The sequence below is a fragment of the Stenella coeruleoalba genome (assembly GCF_951394435.1).
Source record: "Stenella coeruleoalba genome assembly, chromosome: 7".
NCBI classification, from domain to species: Eukaryota; Metazoa; Chordata; class Mammalia; order Artiodactyla; family Delphinidae; genus Stenella; species Stenella coeruleoalba.
Window position 1 is genome coordinate 92,404,887 of NC_137153.1, and position 20,705 is coordinate 92,425,591.

The following is a 20,705-nucleotide window of genomic DNA, read 5'->3' on the forward strand; positions in this document are numbered from 1 at the left end:
CTGCATAGGTTTTTAGGGAAAAGATCAAGAAAATTTGTTAAATTTTAACCCCCAAATCCCCATTCATTGCAGAGTGATGACTCACAACAATGTTGTAATCCAAGCACTGTAATGACCTGGAAGCCACAGCACATCTCCACTGCAGTTATATTAAGTACTTTAAAATTACATTTCCAATCATCTTTGATGTAGTTCCAGGGTTTTTTTCCAAACAAAATCCAACCTAAAAAAAACAGTGCCAGTTAATGAGCATTTCTCAGCAAACTCATTGTAGCTGGGATAAAAATATCCAAATGGATCATGTGACTTAAAATTACCCAATTTTATATTGTGTTACAGTAATTCACAATGCATCATAGTGTATATAAAAATCCCACAGTAATCAAATCCAAAGAGAATGCCTCTTTACCTAAATTAAGTTACCAATTAAATAAATTCCCCCAAATGAGGACTGTATCCAAGGTAAAATAAATTAATCCTATCATTATATTCATCCTACTTGTATTCTCCAGTTGCACTATAGTATTCTCACCACTTTTTTTGTAAAAAAAAGAAAGCACAATTCAAATGCTTCCATTTAAGAAATACAAGATTCACTTACGAATTTTTAAGCAAACAGCCCATACTTTTGAATGGCTCACACCCCACAATAGCGTGAGTGTGTGTGTGTGTTCGATACTATTCACCACATCAGAAAAACTCATCTGTAGAAACAAGAGAACGACCAGTTTTCTCAGGATGACTTGGTGAAATGGGTGCATTTATTTGAACTGATAAGTCTATGCAAATACAGTCAGTCACAATAGGGCTTCTTAGGCCTGACAATAATTTAACTTCTGAAAAGTATGCAGGACTGTTAAGAGGCCTTTACCCTCCTGGTAAACTATGTCCCTTGATATTGGAAGGGGACTTCAGTTCTCCCCTAGCCCTCTGCTTAGGATTAAATGAGAGACTTCAGCTTTAATTAAATGAGAGACAGCTGTCAGCTGTCCTAATCCAGGACAACACACACAATTTGGACTCTAGGAATGAGAGACAAAAGGAAGGGTGATCTAGAAAGTGGGTAGGGATAAAAGTGGTAGCATGTTTGCTTCTGCAGAAAATGTCCAAGGATGGCAGACTCTAGTTAAGATCAACGGGGGAAGATGTCTTAGTGTGTAGGTAGAGAAATAAGACAAGGCAAAGATGACTTTAGCCATCGAGAATGAAGGAGTCAGGGGAAGGAATGTCTGCGTGTGGTAGACAACTGAATTAGAAAGAGCAGATATGGAAACCAGCAATGATTCTGATCTAGGGCTTGGCCAGTTTACATGTTTTGTCATTGGACACAAACTTTTCATGAGGAGATCCAATCACTAATGCAACAAACTCAAATGAATTCTAGGCTGAGGGTGGTTCAATTCTCAAACATGGGGCTGAACCAGTTACTGGGAGAGGAGGGATGGAGGGGTGGAATCTGAGCATCTCAATAAGTAATCTAGTAGCTCTAGTCACTTTGTACATTCCTGGGGGATACATAACAGCTCACTATAATAACACAACACATATTGATACCTGTTTGTTCCCCAAGACCAACACCACAGTGAGGTTTTACCACCTTAGCTTACAGAGACATTATTTAGTCCAGGTTACAATCAGATTTCACAAAAGAGAATTTGACTACATAGATATTTATAAAATGAATGCAGTTAAGAAAAAAGTACAGGGGCTGGAAGTCAGAAAATCTACTACATTCCAGTCCTCTCTGTTGCTGTTCAGCTGTGTGAACCTGAAGAAATCCTTTAATATTTCGGGGCCTGTTTGTTCATCTATAAAGTGTGGTGATGAACCCCTGTTACTCTCTCAGTGTTCTCGAGCAGATCCCAAGATGTTAGCTCACTGTGGAAACTTAAAAGCAAAGGGAAGATGTGGCACTGAAACAAACTGGACAGCTGCTTGCACTCTAATATAATCATCCATCCCCACAAAGGGACAGTTGGCCACTGGTGTGATAAGTATTGTCAAATGAAATTTACTTGTAACTTTTGAGAAGAGTAGTTTTCAGATGCTAGTCTTGGAATAAGCTCAAGAGGAGTCTCAGATCACTGCCAGTTGAATGAACAATTCTTATCCTGAGCTGCATATCCTTCCGAAGTCACAAGGAAAAGTCAGCCTTTATCCTAGCAGTGTTTGGTCTGGAACAACTGCTCCATAGGTGTCAGCCCTATGCCCCATATCATACTTTAAATAACATCATTAATACCTTTATCCAAAATACACTTGAGTTTCATATGCTTATTATAGGAGAGAGAAGAACTAATATTCACCAAGTGCCCTCTGTGAGATAAGCACTTGCTAGTGTTCTACATACATTTTGTCATTTAATCCTCAAGGCAACGTAAAAAAGTAGATATCACTGTCCCCATTTTACAGGTGACAAACCTGAGATGCAGAGTGCTTATGACTTGCCCAAGTTCACACCACTGGGATCTAACAGAGATCTGAAATAAAAATTCAGGTCTTCTGACTTCAGTCCATGCTTTTTCTTCTATAACATCATGCTACATAGAAGAAAAAGAAGTGAAGGTGAATGATTAGCCAGCGAAGTTAGGGAAAAGGATATGCTATTAGTAAAAAGCTCACCCATTCTATATCATTCTGCAATGTCCAACTTTCAAAGAATCAGATTATGATAGAAATCTTCAATATTAAATCACTACTAAACATAAGCAATCTGACTTTGAGGATCCAGAAGGTGATTTCAGATCTTGCTGTGCCTTAAAGTTCTCACAGACAACATTGATTATCAGTGCACTACAGATGTGTGGAAAAGAAAACGCCAGGTAACAAAAGCCGGGTCACCTGCCTCCAAGATGCCGGGCCCTGCGCGGCTTTTATTACTCCAGGTCAAGGAAACAAATAGAATCTATCAACGTGGTCCTGCCTCTTGGGACATATATTCTAAACATACATCCATTCTTATTCCCAATGAGAAAGAAATCATTGCAAAAGAATCTCACCTTTCACCAAATTCTACGCTTAAAATCCTAAACTGGTCATATCACTGTGTACAATATTTTTGGCAGTCACAAACTCTGTCGTGAAGCAGAGTGAAAAACAACTGGAGAATATAAGTGGTGTTTAAATGCCCTTCTTTGGGTGGGTCAGACTGCATGAGGCAGTGTGGCTGTGTGGAGGGCGAGAGGTCTGGACCCACGGTGAACAGCTTGCTCCTGCCAGAGAGTTACCAAAGCCAAGGTTCTGGACTTGTATGTTCCTCAGCCATCCCAGTGTCTATATCCCTAGCAACCCTAAAACAATGAAATATCGGCAAGCAACCGTGTCCAAATAAAGAGCTCAATAGTTGAATCTCCAAGAAGTGGCCAATTTCAGAAAGGCATTTCTTGGCAGGCTAGAGCAGACTTGGGTGAAAGTTGTACCGAAGGCTGGAGAAGAGCCCGATGTGTTTCACGAGATTGGGCTCCACCACATAGGCCCGCTCCCCCTTGGCCCTCAACAGTGAGTACAGTGCCATGTCCTTGCCGAAGCCCTTGTGGCAGTACACCTGGGACAGGTAGGTGAGGGTCCGCCGGGCCGCCGGGGCAGGGAAGAGCATGGCCGGGGTGCAACACTGTGAAGCAGGGACCACATTGTACAGGGAAGGACTCAGCCGCCGCAGCTCCAGGAAATAGTGCCGGCCCACCAGCTCCACCAGCCCCATGCTATACAGGGAGAAGAAGAGCATGACGGGCCAGCTAAACCCCGGCCGGCTGGCAAACCGCATGTATATCCAGGTTAGTAAGGGCCCCAGCAACATGCCGACACCGACCCACTCCAGGATCCTCATGGGCTCTGGGTTGATGTAGTGCTGGAGCCTCTCGGGGTGATAGAGCTTTAGATAAAGGGCATCTCTGAGGTGCGGCTCGGAGAAACGAGCCCGCAGAAGGTGCTCCAAGACTGGGAAGATCTGCTCTTCTGGAACGGCGTCGTCTTCCACCATCAGGACGTAGTCTGGGTTGTAGGTCTGCAGGGAGGATTCCAGGCAATAGACGTAGTCCTGCTTCTCTTTCTCAAACGAGTTGGTCGAAGGGTCGTCGCCGTAGTCATCTTCAGTGCCCTCATAGCGGTTGGCCACAGGGACGTACTTGGACAGCAGCTTGGCATCGAAATGGCTCACACTCCGCTCCACGTTGCACAGGAAGAGTTGGTGCCCCTCACACTGGGGGCCGCATTGTTGAAGGAGCCGGTGGAACTGGGACACCACCTGCAGGACGTAGTGGAAGCCAGGTTGCCTGTCCACAGTGATGATGGTGATGACCAGCCAGGGGCGGGGAGTGGCCTGCCAGACAATGGGCACCGAGCCATTGGCAGAGGGCAGCTCCTCAAAGTAGTGGAGGGCAGCTTCACCCTCTTTCAAGCTTTGCTGCAGGAACTCTTGGCTCATTTGGTTCAGATGCCAGTGGCGCAGGTAGAAGTAAGAATGCAGAAGCCGGTGACAGGCCAGGGGGGCCAGCAGACCAAAGGTCACCACCGTTAAGATGAAGAGCTGGACAGCAGTGCTGCCCCAGGAGAGCCGCCTCAGCCTCCGGAGGAGCATGGCAGCTGGAGAGCTTGAAGTGCTCATGAGGTCGACTTCTGGTCAGGTCTGGTCCCAAGAACAAACCATCCTGGACCTCAGGCCAAAATCAGTGCAAGGCAAACCTAAAGAGAGAAAAGTAAAGAATGGTACAGGGCTTTAAAAAATCCAGGGATGGAACTCAGCACATGTCAAACCAGAAATTCTAATTCTAGGCTCCGTAGCTACTAGAGACTTAAGTATTTTCTCCAGTATACTCTTCTTTGGTTGTATCTGTTAATGATCTCTGGGATTCTTTGATCATTTCTATGAGTAATGAAACCTTGGTACATCCAACCAAGTCTTCACACCTACAGATGCTTAGTTAAGGTTTACAGTGTCCCAGAACGTCACCAGATAGGCTAGCAAAATCATTACTTCAATTCAGCAGCTACATAGCCACAGGTTCTTAAAACAGACGCAAAAAAGAAAGGCACAAAGGAAAGACGCATTTAAAGTAAGTTCCAAGGTAAGTACATTGTAAGTACTTGTGGACTAACGGTGCATAGTAGTTTCTGAAAACTTTTTTGTACATCCCAAACAAGAAAAGGACTATTTAGGATTCCCTGAAATGTCTTTATCAAGATCTTCCATTCCTATCTCTCTATCCTCATGCAACTATACTTAAAATTACATGTTAATTTAATCCTGATTGTTCTTCCGTTTTATAATTTACAGAATTGCCATGGGAACCAGTGAGAGAAAGGATCTCTCCCCCATATTCAAGAGAACTCTAGAGCCCCAGACTTTGGGAGGGGAGGAAATATCTGAAGGAAGATCTATAAGCAGCGTTTCAGTGAGGTAGGGAGAGGGTAGCAGAGATGAAGATGAAACAGAAAGTTGCTGCAAGCCTGGTCCAGGAAGGAATGTAGTGTGACATCATCTCTCAGAGTACAAGCCTGAGGTGAGGCACATGCTGGAGTGAATACCAGCTCAGCCAGTCGGTGAAAGGTCACTTCACCGCTCCACAGCTTGCATTCCTTACCTCTAAAATGGAGGTAATAATAATACCTATCTCACAGGGTTACTGTGAAGATTAAATGTGTTACAGAGCAAAATCATACAGAATAAAAATGCCATTAAAATATATCCATAGCTGGACTTCCCTGGCAGTCCAGTGGTTAAGACTCTGCGCTTCCACTGCAGGGGGTGCGGGTTCGATCCCTGGTTGGGGAATTAAGATCCCACATGCCACACGGCACAGCCAAAAAAAAAAAGTATATATATATATATATATATATATATAAAAATATAAAATCTCCCTATATGTACAAGCTTAGTAATATTTTAGGAGTAAGTAGGTCTAATAATCTGAGGGAAAACAGACTTGCACCCAAAAACAGAACTAAAAGGACAAAGCCAGTATAACTCCACTAAGGTCAATGCCAAACTAAACGGTGTCTATAGAATAAAAGGTAAACCTCTTACCTCAGAAGCATAATAAAGTTTGCACATATTGGGAAGGAAATGGCCTAGCTTGTGAGCTATCTTGAAGAAGGACTGCCCAGGTACCATACAAGGTTGTTGTGGTGCAGTCTAGTGCTCTCTTACATTCTCCCCTTCTTGGGCACACAGAAAGACCACATCTCCTAGCCTGCTTTCTTCCAGGTGGGGTCATGTGACTAGGGCTTGCCAGTAAAATGTGAGCAACATGACAGTTATGACTTCTGGAACAACGTGGTTGAGAGCAGATGTGCCTTCTTGACTCTCTTTCTCCATCTGCTGGCTGGACAGCCTTGGTGGATCTAGAGGAGGGAGGAGCCACCACAAGGCAGGAGCCTGGGTCCTTGAATGACTGCCTGGAACAGAAGTCCCTCCTACAGCTCACCTCCCAGCACCCGCCCAACCTAGAGTGGGCTGTGTTGTGAGTAATACACAAACCGTTGTTTCTAGCCACTAATGATTTTTTGACTTGCTTATTATTACAGCAGTTAGCCTACCTTGCCATTAGAGTTGTGTAGAATACCAAACTTCTCTCTACGGCATGATGACATAGTAACTTAAGGAAGTAGAGAGATAAGTCTCATTTCAGCAACAGCAGCAGATTATATTGTGGGACCCCAGAGGTGAGACTAGCCCAGTACTAGTAAGAGATCTGGATAGTATTAAAGAGGGAAATAAGCAGGGAGAGGTTTGAGTAGTATGAGACCCCAGGTTTGCTGTTATGCGGACTTCCAAAGACCTGCAGACTTGCTGCATCGCCCTGTGATGTTCAAGCCAATGGAGTTAATAAATCATGTGTCTGCACATCCCCATGGCCTCGCCAGTTCCACATCACTTCCAGTGGCAGCCAAGGGCTGAAACTGGGTTGAGCTCACACTCTACCTTAGCTGATCTTGGGAATGGAGTCATTTAGGTGGCTTCCTGCTCACACTGTTCTCCCTACCCTTGCTATTACCCAAGAGAGCTGTAACCACTTAAAGAAGGAACAAAATACAGTCAATAAGATAAGGCACACAGCTCAGAAAATGCCAGGCACATATTAAGTGCTAAGATGACAATGCGATTATGGTGGAAATGCAGAGTTCAGTGTTTGGTGTAAAACTACCATCCAACTTCCTTCAATACCCTATTCTAGTGAGTTTTTGGTAAAGCGAGAATGTGACACATGCACACACGTAGACAATTATCATTTAAGAATATAAATCTGATCATGTCACTCTCCTGCTTAAAACCCTTCTTTACCTTTCCATTGCTCTTTTAATAAAATCTAAACATCGTATCGTGATACAAAAGGCCCTTTATGATCTGGACGCTGCCTTCCCCTGGCATCTTGTTCTACTGCCCTCTTTTCTCTGTATGTTCTAGACTAGCAAAGGGCTAGATAGTAAATATTTTAGACTTTGTGGGCTACACACTGTCTCTGTCACATATTCCTCTTAGACTATTTCTTTTTTTTAACTCTTTCAAAAAATGTAAAATCTATTTTTTAGTGCTCCAGCCACATCAAAACAGGCTGCAGGAAAACAAACAAACAAACAGGCTGTAGACCAAATCTGGCCTGCAGCCCATAGTTTATCAACCCCTGCTCTAGACTAGCACTGTCCAATAGAAATATAATGCAAGCCACATATGTAATTTAACATTTTCTAGCAGCCACAATAAAAAAGTAAAAAGAAACAGATGAAATGAATTTTAATAATATATTTTACTACAACACATCAAAACTATTATTTCAACGTGAAACCAATATAAAAAATATTAATAAGGTATTCTGCATTCTTTTTTCCATACTAAGTCTTTGAAATCCAGCGTGTACCTTACATTTACAGCATATGTCAATTCAGACAAACCACACTTTAAGTGCTTAATAGCCACATGCGGCCAGTGAGCAGGGCAGCTCTAGACATGCTGACCTTCTTTTCGAACATCAACTATGCTAAGCTCTTGCTCATCTCCTGGTCTTTGCTCATGCAACTCCCTTACCCTGGAACATTCTTATTCCCACACCTTCCTTGTCTCTTCACATAGATAGCTTTTTCTCATCCTGTAATACAATCTCCTAGAGGGGCCAACCCTGGCCTGTGTTATCTTAGGACCTACTAAACAAGGACTCAAGTATTTTGCATTAGCAAAGTGGGAGTATAAATTGGCACAACCTCTGTAGAATTAATTTAGAAATATCTAACAAAACACACTAATGCTCAGCAATTCCATTTCTAGCATTCTTTCCTAGATATATATTCTCATGTGTGAGAAATGACTTGTAGCATCATTTGTAAGAGCAAAATATTGCCAAGTGCCCATCAGTTGCGAGTGAGTCAAATAAACTATGGTACCTCCAAAGAATGGAATACTAAGTACCCATTAAAAGTAAGCAAACTCACAAAGTAACTGCCTTATAGTTTGAGGCTACTAATTCTATTTTTTTTTAACTAGTTCACACTTTATTTAGATTTCTTTAGTTTTTAGCTAATGTCCTTTTCCTACGCTAGGATCCCATCCAGGTGGTATACATTCTTTATGGTGAAGTGTTAACATATCAAATTATTCATTTGGGAAAACCAGTATATTTTCTGTATTTAATTGTAGAAAATTCATGTTGTTTTTTGAAATATATCTGCCTCCCCCGCAAAAAATCCTCCTAAGGGTCTCAGTCTGGTTTACTTTTTTTTTTTTAATTGCAATGTTAGGTCTACGTGCAAAAATATAAAGTATTGGGTTGGCCAAAAGGTTCGTTCGGTTTTTTCCATAAGATGGGTCTAGTAGCATTTTGTCTTTAACTTCATTCGAAACAATGTTAGATTGTATGTGACAGCTGTCATATATCAGTGTGCATTTAAAAAAAGACTTATCAAAATTGGTGAATTTTTGTGTAGCCATTTTAATACCGAAGGTGGAAGAAAAAAAGCTACATTTTCGGCATATTATGCTTTATTATTTCAAGAAAGGTAAAAGCGCAGCTGAAACGCAAAAAAAGGTTAGTGCAGTTTATGGAGAATGTACTGTGACTGATGGAACGTGTCAAAAGTGGTTTGTGAAGTTCAATGCTGGAGATTTCTCACTGGACGATGCTCCACGGTCGGGTAGACCAGTTGAAGTTGATAGTGATCAAATCAAGACATTCATTGAGAACAATCAACATTATACCATGCAGGTGATAGCCGACATACTCAAAATATCCTAATCAAGAGTTGAAAACCATTTGCACCAGCTTGGTTATGTTAATCGCTTTGATGTTTGGCTTTCATGTAAGTTAAGTGAAAATAACCTTCTTGACCGTATTTCCGCATGTGATTCTCTACTGAAATGTAAGGGAAACGTTCCGTTTTTAAAACAAATTGTGATGGGCGATGAAAAGTGGATGCTGTACAATAATGTGGAACAGATCGTGGGGCAGATGAAATGAACCACCACCAACCACACCAAAGGCTGGTCTTCATCCAAAGAAGGTGATGTTGGGTATATGGTGGGATTGGAAGGGAGTCCTCTATTATGAGCTCCTTCCGGAAAACCAAACGATTAATTCCAACAAGTACTGCTCCCAGTTAGACCAACTGAAAGCAGCACTCGACAAAAAGTGTCCAGAATTAGTCAACAGACAACACATAATCTTCCATCAGGATAATGCAAGACTGCATGTTTCTTTGAAGGCTAGACAAAAACAGTTACAGCTTGGCTGGGAAGTTCTGTTTCATCCACCGTATTCATCAGACATTGCACCTTCGGATTTCCATTTATTTAGGTCTCTACAAAATTCTCTTAAGAGAAAAAATTTCAATTCCCTGGAAGACTGTAAAAGGTACCTAGAACAGTTCTTTGCTCAAAAAGATAAAAGGTTTTGGGAAAATGGAATTATGAAGTTGCCTGACAAATGGTAGAAGGTAGTGGAACAAAAGAGTGAACACGTTGTTCAATAACGTTCTTGGTGAAAACAAAAAATGTGTCTTTTATTTTTACTTAAAAACTGAAGGCACTTTTTGGTCAACCCAATACATAGTGATTGTAGGTTAACAGTTGCATGGTTAAAATGTATTTTGCCTATATGTTTTTACTGAATGTTTATTTCCTATTCCAAGGCAAGTATGAATATGCGGCAAGATCGCACACACACACACACACACACACACACACACACACGCGCGCGCGCGCGAAGAGTAAGCAAACTCAGGGAGAGACCAAGATGGTGACATTGAAGCCTCCTTATCTTCCTTCCTCCCATGGACACATCGAATGTACATGAGGAGAAATTCCTTCTGAGAGAAATCCAGAAACTAGCTGAGTGACATCAGGCAAATGAGAAAATACCCATGTCAAAACAGTCAGGAAAGGCTAAGACATGCTCTTTCCATAAACCCCACCCCTGGCACAGTGCCAGACAATTGGGACCAACCTCCCAACAACCAGCTGCTCCCTGAGGAGTGAAGGGTATACCCAGAGCCCCAACTTTTAAGACTCCCACCTGAGGGACAGGCCCCCAAACACGTAACTCTGAAAACCAATGCGGCAATACATCCATAAGACCAACAGGACTAGCAAGGAAGCTGCTCTTATTGGGTACGTGAGCACTCTCCATTGCTGAAGCCCCAGGGCTCAGTGCTGAGGGAAAAGGCAAAACCCGCCCACCCCGGTAGGGTTTTTTTTTTTTTAATTTATTTTTACATCTTTATTGGGGTATAATTGCTTTACAATGGTGTGTTAGTTTCTGCTTTATAACACAGTGAATCAGTTATACATATACATATGTTCCCACATCTCTTCCCTCTTGCGTCTCCCTCCCTCCCACCCTCCCTATCCACCCCTCCAGGCGGTCACATGGCACCCAGCTGATCTCCCTGTGCTACGCAGCTGCTCCCCACTAGCTATCTGTTTGACTGAGTACTTTACAAGCCACTCCCTGAGGGCCTGGCTTAGTTGCAAACAGCCAGGACATCAGAAAAGAGATTGTTACAAATTTAAGCATTTTCAGCACCTCTGCCCTCTAACCAGTCTTTCCAATGTCCTCTGAATTCTCAACAATGGGGCTGGGGGCGAGGACTACAGGGTCTCTTCCCAATCTTCCCACTTAATAGAATTGGAGAAACATTTCTCCAGATTGGGGATGAATCTCTTCCAGTCCTAATTGACAATGGAACCACAATCTTGGTGCTCACTCTCAACATTTCTCAGTTAGCCGCCTCACCTCCTATAAAGTCCTTTTGTTAACTGCTTCTCACGTAACTCTTTTACACTGTAATAACCTTAACCCTGCTACTCTTCTCCCCCCACATCAATGATGAAGTCCCTCACGACCGCTTACCACTGACAAATCACCTCCTGACCCCTGATGATGATCTGCAGGAAAATCCTTTTTGTAACACTGACGTCTTGTGGTTCACCGATGGTTCTTATTTAAAAAGTGACAATGGCAAATATTGTGCTGTGTATGCTACTGCAACTCCTTTTGATGTTGTTGAGGCAGCATCTTCACCTATGGCTACTTCAGTCCAACAAACTGAATTATATGCTCTTAAAAGGGCTTGTACTTCTAGCCAAGAACAAAGCTGCCAAAGATTTATACTGATGGCAGATATACTTTCAGAGTAGTTCATGGTTTTGCAATGTTGTGGAAGAAACGTGGCTTCCTTACTTCAAGCAGAAATAAAATTTAAAATGGCTCCTATGTTTAGAAATTTTGGGGTGCAATACGTTTACCTGGCATGTTAGCTATTAAGATTCTGAGGCGTTCTAAACTTGACTCTCTGGAAGCTAAGGGAAATCACCTTGCTGACATTTCTACAAAAAAAGGCTGCCCTTAAAGAAACCCTCAGCAGCCAAACCTCTATCATGGTCCAAAGGCTCCCCAAATGGTAACTTAGAAAAACTGGCTAGAGAAGTCCAACAACTGGCTTCTGAAAAGGAAAAACAAGTTTAGAAATTCAACAACTGTTGATTTGATAAAAAGAGAAATCTCTGGTTAGGACCAAAGAATAACCCAATCCTACCAGAGACACTGAAATTCCCACTCCTCACTACTGTACATGCATTAAGCCATAGGTCTACTGACAAAATGATAACATTCATGAATCAGTATTGGTGGGGAAACATTAACAAGGCTACAAAAAGTGCCTGCACCTCACTGTACCACTTGTTGAAGTACAAGTGGGAAGTACTAGGAAGTCTGTTCGTAATGCTCCTGGACAGTTTAAACTGTCTAACAGATGATTAGATGTCTAGCAAATGGATTTCATACAACTTCCTCTATTTTGTGGATATAAATATGTTTGAGACATGGTCTGTATATTTTCATACTGAACTGAAGCCTTCCCTTGCAGACGGGCTGCTGCCTCTTCTCTGGCTAATGTCTTTTGGGAAAAGATTATCCCTACTTAGGGAACTCCTCTTGAACGTCATAATGATTGAGGAAGCTATTTTACTGGTCAGGTACTTTGACAATTCTGCACTGTTTGGCCAGTTTTACACTTTCACTGTGCTTACCACCCTCAATCCTCTGGTTTAGTCAAATGCACTAAGGTCATTAAGATTCAATTGGAGGGACTTCCCTGGTGGTCCAGTGGGTAAGAGCCACTTCTTTTATAACTCAAAAACTCTTACACTTTGAGACAGTCCCAGGACACCCAATGAACTCGGCTCCTGCTTCCTTTGACTCACAACTGATAAAAGGAGAGCTACTGCAATAGTGTAGAGGCCTATTGCTCGTATTAAAAATATCCATGTGCGGTAAAGCAATCTTTTCACAGTGCACTCTAGGGAGATGAAAACCTTAAGCATCATGTCTTGCAACCTGGAGATTTTGTCTATTGAAAAAGTCACCTCCAGAAAGACTCTCTCTTCAACCTCACTGGAAATGTCCCTATCAGGTAAACCGACCCTTGTGCTGCCAAACTCCAAGGAACAGACTCTTGGATACATGTGACACACCTAAAGAGAGCATAAAACCCTGAATGGACCTGCACATCATCTGGTGACCTGAAAGTAAAGATTTCCCAGAACTGAAGCATCTGATGAGACCGCTTTCTCAAGATATCCAGACCAGGCCTGTTGGAAGTTTGTTACCAAATCACTGAAAATGACAACACTTCAAGTAATCTCTAATGTCTATGATCTTGATAACATATAGACTTTTTATGAAAAGTGCCTGAGAGTTCTCCCTCCTACCCCTCCTTGTTACTTACATGTGACCTCAATAGATTCCTAATCTATTCCCTCCGATATGAGACACTGTACCCAGGAAAGCTATTTCCTGACATTGAGGGACAAAAAGCCTCTGAAAGTAGAAAACCTGACACTTGATCAGCAGTGCTTTCAGAGAAAGATCTTCATCAAAAGGAGGAAATGTAAAAAATTATTAAACAGAAAATTCAATTAAATAGAGTGTGGAGACCAGAAAGGGGAGCTCTCTTGTCCTGTGATGACAGCAGAGCCCAAGAAGAAGAAAAAGATTCTTCTTTCCTGGCAAGGACTCAGGCAACAAAAAGCCATGGCTGTTTATTTACTATTGCCCTCCAACTTTCTTTTCCCCTCCATAAAAGCACTCGCCTTCCCTTGCTGTGCAGGGACTTGCACATGACTCACCACGGTTGCAGACCCTGAATTGCACTTCTCTGCTATCCCAAATAAACCCATCTTTGCTGGAGAAATAATTGCCAGTCTATTTGTTTTAGGTAAACACTCCCAACCAGAAATAATGTCTCTTTTTCCTCAAGTGCTAAGGCCCTTTACATGAACTTTCATCCAAGGACAGTCATTTGTCACTTTCTACTTTAGACTGTATCTATTTATAGTTACCACTTATTAAGCTCCTACTACATAACCAAGTTCTGTACTGGACTCTTAGGTATATTTCTTGTGACCAAAAGAGCAACTCTCAAATAGTAATGGAACTAATCTCATTTCAATGAAAAAAAAAAAAAGCTACCATGTTGAAAGCAGGAAATTCAAACACAGGAAAAATTTCAAAGCCTATGCTATTTTCCTGATACCTGCTGCCTTACATGGCTTTTTTCATGGCCCTTGATTTACAACCCAATTGGCCTTATAAATCCCTCATTAGTGGATTCAGTCTAATTTACCTTTGATACCCCTCACAGACCCAGCACAGTATTCTATACATAGAAAAGGTTTCATGTTTGTTAAGCAAATAAATGACCTCTATGGGTCTCAATTCCTCAGCTATAAAATTGGGAGTATCAAAGACTCCCAATTTAATGTGCAGAGATCAACTTACTTGGAAGTGCTTGCTGAGCACTTCTTATGTGCTGGGCACTGTTCTAAGCATCTCATTCATCCTTATAAGAAGCCTATGAGAAGTACTATTATTAAGTCCATTTTATACCTGAAAAAAATTAAGGCACAATTAACTTGTACCCTAGGTTAACAAAGCTTTAAATGGGTAGCAAAACTTGAAATCCAGGTAGACTGTTTCCAGAACTCATGTTCTCAACCAATACGCAATATTGTCTCTGCATGGATTGGGAAGCCAAGAAAATCAGCTGAAAAACCATTAGAAATGGTAACAGACTTTCAGAATGTGTTCAGTAACAGAATTAATATGCAAAAATAATATATAATGTTATACACACTACATATATACACTGATTGCCTTCAGCTAATCAGACAATTACTAAATTAATCAATGGGATAAAATATCTCAGTCAAAATGAAAATATAAAGAAACCAAAAATATCTACAATAAATTTTTTAAATATGCAGAATATACACACCTATAAAATTCTACTGAAGGACATTCTAAAGTGTAATAAATGGATACAAATAACATTTTCCCAGCTGAGAAGTCTCACTAATGAAAGAAGAGATGGAGGTCTCTTTCTCCAAAATTAATCTCTATATTTAACATAATGTCAATCCAATTTACTTCAAGAGGGAGTGGGCCAGTACAGTAAATGGGCGCTTTCATATAAATTGGTGGAACCTTTGGAGGGAAAGTTGGGAAGGTATCTACAAAAATTTTATATGTGCATCTCCTTTGACACAGAAATTCTACTTCTAGGAATCTACCCTGCAGAAGTGCCAACACATGCTACCAAACATAGACAAGGAATGTTCACAGCAATTTTGTTTGTAAGTAAGAAAGAGAGGCAGAAAGAGGCGGAGAGGAATAGAGGACAGGGCAGGGAGAAGGATAGACAAACTACAGGGAAAGGAAATGGCCAGCAATAGGGAACAGATGTTTAGATAATTACACATGGAGATGATATGGAGACATTAAAAGGAAAATGAAAGGTTTAAATATACTGACATTTAAAAAGTCTTAGCTAAACCTCTGCTGTGGACTGAATGTTTGTGTTCCCCCCAAATTCATATATCAAAATCCGAATCCCCAAGGTGATGATATTTGGAGATGGGGTATTTAGGAGATATTTAGGTCATGTTTGTGGAACTCTTTTGCTGGGATTAGTGCCCCTATAAGAGACAGAAGAGAGCTTGCTTCCTCTCTCTCCTCTGCCAGTGAGAACATATCAAGAAGGTGGCCATCCATAAACCAGGAAGAGGGCCCCTTATCAGAACCCAACTGTGCTGGTACCCTGATCGCAGCCTTCCAGACTCCAGAACTGTGAGAAATAAATGTTTCTGCTGATTAAGGCACCCAGTTTATGGTAATTCGTTATATCGAACCAGGCAGTTTGAAAAAGTCTCTAAGGGAAAAATGCAAACTATGTCAACACAAATTGTAGAAAAGTGTACATAGTATGATCATTTTATTTTTAACATGGAGTATAATTTAGTGAAGGAGAGATGAAGGTATGCAGGATGGAGGTTTCCTGTTTTGCCCTCTACACTTCTCAAAGAGCATATATTACTTTTATGATCATTGTTAAAAGTTTAATTCAACAAATACTGAGTCTTGTACCAGGCACTGGAATAGTGAACGTGACACACACAGGGGTTCTACTCTCAGGACCTTAATTATCAAAAATCCTATAGAAATCCAAACATGATTTGTTTCTTTTGGTGGAACAGGAGGAGGCTGGTTAATTTGACCAAAGTATTCTAAAGATAACCTGGAATTAGTACTAATAAAAACTGCTAGGAAATGCTCGCTTTGCTGGGACATATACTAAAACTGGAATGATATATTGAAGATTAGCATGGCCCCTGTGCAAGGATGACATTAAGTTTATGTAGTGCTCCATAATTTTTTATTGTGATGGTCGTTATATTTGACAAAATTCATCAAAATATACATTTAAATGGTGCATTTTACTGCATGGAAACTATACCTTAATAAAACTGATTTTTTAAAAAGCCAGGAAGGTGATACTGGGTAATATGATATTAAACTTGTTATAAAACTTCAGTAATTAAAATAACATGGCACTGGCACGAAAATATACTGATAGACACATGCAAAAATCTACAAACAGATATAAATATATAATAATTTAATATACCATAATTGTAGCAGTCTAAATCAGGGGTAAAAAATGAACTTAATAGCTTTGTAGCAACTGGCTAACCATTTAGGAAAAGTAATTAGCTCTCCACTTTACAACTTAAACTAGAATAAATTACACATTAAAAATTTTAAACCAAAGCTTAAAAGTACATGAAGAAAATACAGGAGAATATACAAACTTGGGTTAGTAAAGGCCTTTCTCAGCAAAATACTCTAGCAGAAACCATAAAGAAAAAAGAAGAATAGAGCTGAACGGCCAAAGATGAAAAACTGACAAAAACATTAAGTAAATTGGTAAAGACTGTGCAACATAGATAACAGAATTACTAACTTAATGTGTAATATATAAAGAGCGCTTAAAAATCAGGAACAGAAAGACACTCCAACTGAAAAAGGGGCAAAAGTATTAATAGTCAATTCACACACACAAATGCAAAAGGCCAATACATAGAGGAAAAAGATTTGCTTCCCCCTGGGTAATCAGACGTACAAACTGAAACAATATGTTTTGCCCACGTTACTGGATTAAATGTGTATGCAGAGAAAATTTTAATATATCTAGGAAATCTCAACAATCTAGGAGATGAAGTTTTAAGTTATCTTTAGTTTCTCCTTTACATTTTTCTGTTTCCTGAATGTTTTGTAATAAGCTTATCCTTTTAAAAAATTCTAATTTTAATAATGTTAGACAAACATGGTTTTCTCTTCTCACCTCCTAAAATACCTGGTGCAGTGCACTCTAGAAATGCATACCTAAAAGCCAGTCCGCCTTACGAGGTTTAGTTCTCTAGGGGAAACGCGCACACACGCGCGCGCACACACACACACACACACACACACACACACACACGCACGCAGGGGAAACGCGCACACACGCGCGCGCGCGCGCACACACACACACACGCACACACACACACACACGCAGGTTTTGCTAATGATCGGCATAGTGAGATTATCATTGGATCCGCCCTTGTGTCCCCTCACCTAGGGTAGAAAAAGGGACAAGCAGGGGATGCCGGGGTTACACCCACTCTCCAATACTGCGAGCGCAGTGCGGCACTGGCAACGCCCGCACCCAGAGGCCAGGAAGAGGGCGAGCCGAGCCGGGGTGGTCCTAACTATCCCTCATGGAACGAGAATGTCAGCGGAGGACCAGAGTGGATCTAGTGTCTGCCACTGACCTTGGGGTGTCCCCACCGCGCTCGGGTCTGTTTCCCCACCCGTAGGAAGAAACTAACAGTCTCAATCGCCGGGTTGACTCCCTCGGTCCGGTCTTTCCGGGAGATGGGAAGGACGCCTTCTCTGCCCGGTTGCCCTTCCTCGGTCTAGGGGCTGCGAGGTCGCCCGCAGAAACCCAACGCCGCAGCAGCGCGCGTGTCGGTGCGTGGGGCTGGCCCGAGGGGCCGACACGCGGCAGAGGCAGCCACGAGCGGGCGGCCATTAGGCGATCCTCCCTTAGGCTGCTCGGCCGGACCACGCTGGGCAGGAGCTGGGTCTTACCTGGACTCGCACACGCCCGGCTCCAGCCTTTCTGTCGGCCTCGCGGCGCCACGGAAGCGGACAAGGGGTAGGGAGGCAAGCTCGCTGCAACACTGTCATCCCTGCGCAGATCCCGGCCCTGGCCGCGCGGGGGACGCCCTTTTGGGGTCCCCGCAGTCCTCCGGCAGGAAGCAGCCACCGCCACGAGCGGGGCCGCAGCGAAGCCCGCCCGCCCAGAGAACACCGCCGGGGTCGCAGGCCCTCCCAGGCTGCGCCAGACCCTGCAATTGCTCTCCGCGTGCCAGCTGCAGCAACCCTAATTCTTTTTCCCTCGCTCTGGAGACGTCTCCGGGGTGGGCGCTCCAGTCATGATGCCAAGGGGGCTGAGCAGATCGTGCGCAGCGGAAACCTACCCGGTGGGGGCGGTCAGCTCCGTCCCCTGCGCACGCTGAAGGCCGCTGCTGGTGTCGCCTCGTCTATCTGGCCCATGCCCATGGAGGAGCCATCGCCGGACCCTGAGGCCTCCGAAGAGCGGGCGCAGCCGGGTGCGCGCGGAAACCTCACCTCCTGCGGCGCAGCTCCGGCGCGGAGTCCCCTCGCTCTGGCAGGCCATGTGACCTGAGAGCTGGGGAGCGACTGCAGCCCCCAGAAGCCAGCTTGGGGAAAAAAGGACGGCAAAAGGCGCCAACTGATGGGCATAAAGGGAAAAGCAGGCTCAGGGCAAAGGAAGTTGAAATGCTGGAAGGATTAGGTATCTGCAGTGTTCACAGCCCCAGCTGGCCATCAAGCGTGTTCTCTTAATCGTGGGAGGAGATTTGGGTTTTTTTTTAATGTGCATTCTTATTTTTTATTATTATTTATTTAACATCTTTATTGGAGTATAATTGCTTTACAATGTTGTGTTAGTTTCTGCTGTATAACAAAGTGAATCAGCTATACATTTACATATATCCCCATATCTCCTCCCTCGGCGTCTCCCTCCCACCCTCCCTATCCCACCCCTTTAGGTGGTCACAAAGCACCGAGCTGATCTCCCTGTGCTATGCGGCTGCTTCCCACTTGGTAGTATATATATGTCAACGATACTCTCTCACTTCGTCCCAGCTAAACCTTCCGCCTCCCCGTGTCCTCAGGTCCATTAGATTTGTTTTTGCCAATAATAAAAATAATAGCGGACACCACTTCCACCCCTAATCCCCACTGTACCCCGCATTATGCCAGATACCGTATGAAAATTCCTCACTTTACTTCTGTACATTAGAGACTGTCATCCCCAATTTGTAAATGAGGAAAAAATATTTGAGAAGGTAATTTGCCAAGTGCAACACTCCAAAAGCCAGAATTTAAAAACAAACAAACAGAAAGGTTTGCTCTAATCAAATTACCTAGCCACGCATGGGAAGTAGGTCTGTGGCTCTTTCCACTCACCTGTCAGTCTCTCCCAGAAGTGGCTTTGGTGGTTCATTTGAGTCCAAAGCACCCTCAACACTTAATTTTGGCAGATAGATAGTCATACTCATCTTACAGATGGAAAAATTGAGGTTTGGCCAAAGGAATGATCTTGTTCAAGTGCCAGAGCTGGTCAGCCTAGCTTAATACTTAATAATGAAGTGGTTATTTGCTGGCACTGTGCAAAACACATAATTCACATTATTTTAGTGCTCACAACACTCTTATAAGGAAGCTACTATTTTCATTCCGAGTGAAGAAAACTGAGGCTCAGAGGGATTATGAGTTTGTATAAGTTACACAGCTAGTAAGTGGCAGAGTTTGGATTTAAATCTAGGTCTTTTTGTCTACGGATGCTTCAAGTCTCCAAAACCATTCTTCCCCTACACTATGCAGCTTCTTGCTCCTTCCATTACTTTTAGATTTTGCCAGAGAGGAGTGGAGTACCTAACTTTTATCCAGAGGCTCAGGACATAGTAACAGCATCTAGCCTAGTACTGACCTCATTTGCCAAGGCATCTTCTGGATGACGTGCACAGCACTTAATAAATTGAAGTATTTGTTAGTCAGTGGCTGGCTTTCTGTGTATAGGGCCCAGGCTGTACTATTATGGATTCTGATGCTTTTCCTGAAGAGCACCAGACATAATTTCTAGGGGCAGATCAGAGTTGGGTATATTTCACTCATAACAAAAGCCAAAGTTCTTACAATGGCCAGCAAGATCCTGCAGGATGTGGCTGGTGGCTCCTGTCTGGCTTCCTATCCAACCACCCTCCCCTTCTGTCCTCTTGCTACACAGGCCCTGCTGTTCCTCCAATGCATCAAACACACTCTCACCTTAAGGCCTTTGCACTTGCTGTTCCCCCTGCTTAGAATATTCTTCCTCTAGATTTCCATGTGGCTTGCTCCCTGCTGTCCTTGATCATCTCGCATATCCCTATTCCCACCCCAGCACTCCCATCCCTTGTATTCCTCCCTTAATTCTTCTCCACAATGAATGACAAATGAATGATTATAAACTCCTGGTTCTACCCTTTAATTCTAACACATTGCACAGAACATGTAGGAGAGAAAACTGTGCAAAAGTAGAAGAGAATCATAAAGGAAATACCTGAAAAGTGTCTGTAATTACTAATGAAGGGCTTTCATGCATTGAGAGAGATCATTGCTGAGCTTCACCTCTCAAAAATCATTTATTTCATAGGCCACAGTGGTTTAATAAAAGATCCTATACATAACTAGGTGATAGCTGAGCAAGATAACTTAGTGTTTACTGTGAAGTCATTAAGTATTCACTAAGTATATTATAAATGCTAATTTAAATGG

The 20,705-nt window shown here is 42.5% G+C and overlaps 1 protein-coding gene across 2 annotated transcripts; it reads right to left on the reverse strand.

Annotated features, from left to right (window-relative positions):
* Window positions 1-741: 741 nt before the first annotated feature.
* On the reverse strand, window positions 742-18,535 carry PGAP4 (post-GPI attachment to proteins GalNAc transferase 4). 2 transcript variants are annotated; one of them, XR_013829151.1, is made up of 3 exons: window positions 18,344-18,535; window positions 3,000-4,680; window positions 742-2,540 (listed from the first exon to the last, which is right to left on the reverse strand). XR_013829151.1 is itself a non-coding variant. In XM_079927340.1 (2 exons), exon 2 carries the CDS (start codon window positions 4,601-4,603, stop codon window positions 3,392-3,394), a length of 1,212 nt encoding a protein of 403 aa, XP_079783466.1. In that variant the 5' UTR covers window positions 4,604-4,680; window positions 18,344-18,535; the 3' UTR covers window positions 2,539-3,391. The 2 variants fall into 2 exon arrangements, 1 of the variants encoding a protein (XP_079783466.1); XM_079927340.1 differs by having other exon boundaries at window positions 2,539-4,680.
* Between the last annotated feature and the right edge of the window lie 2,170 nt (window positions 18,536-20,705).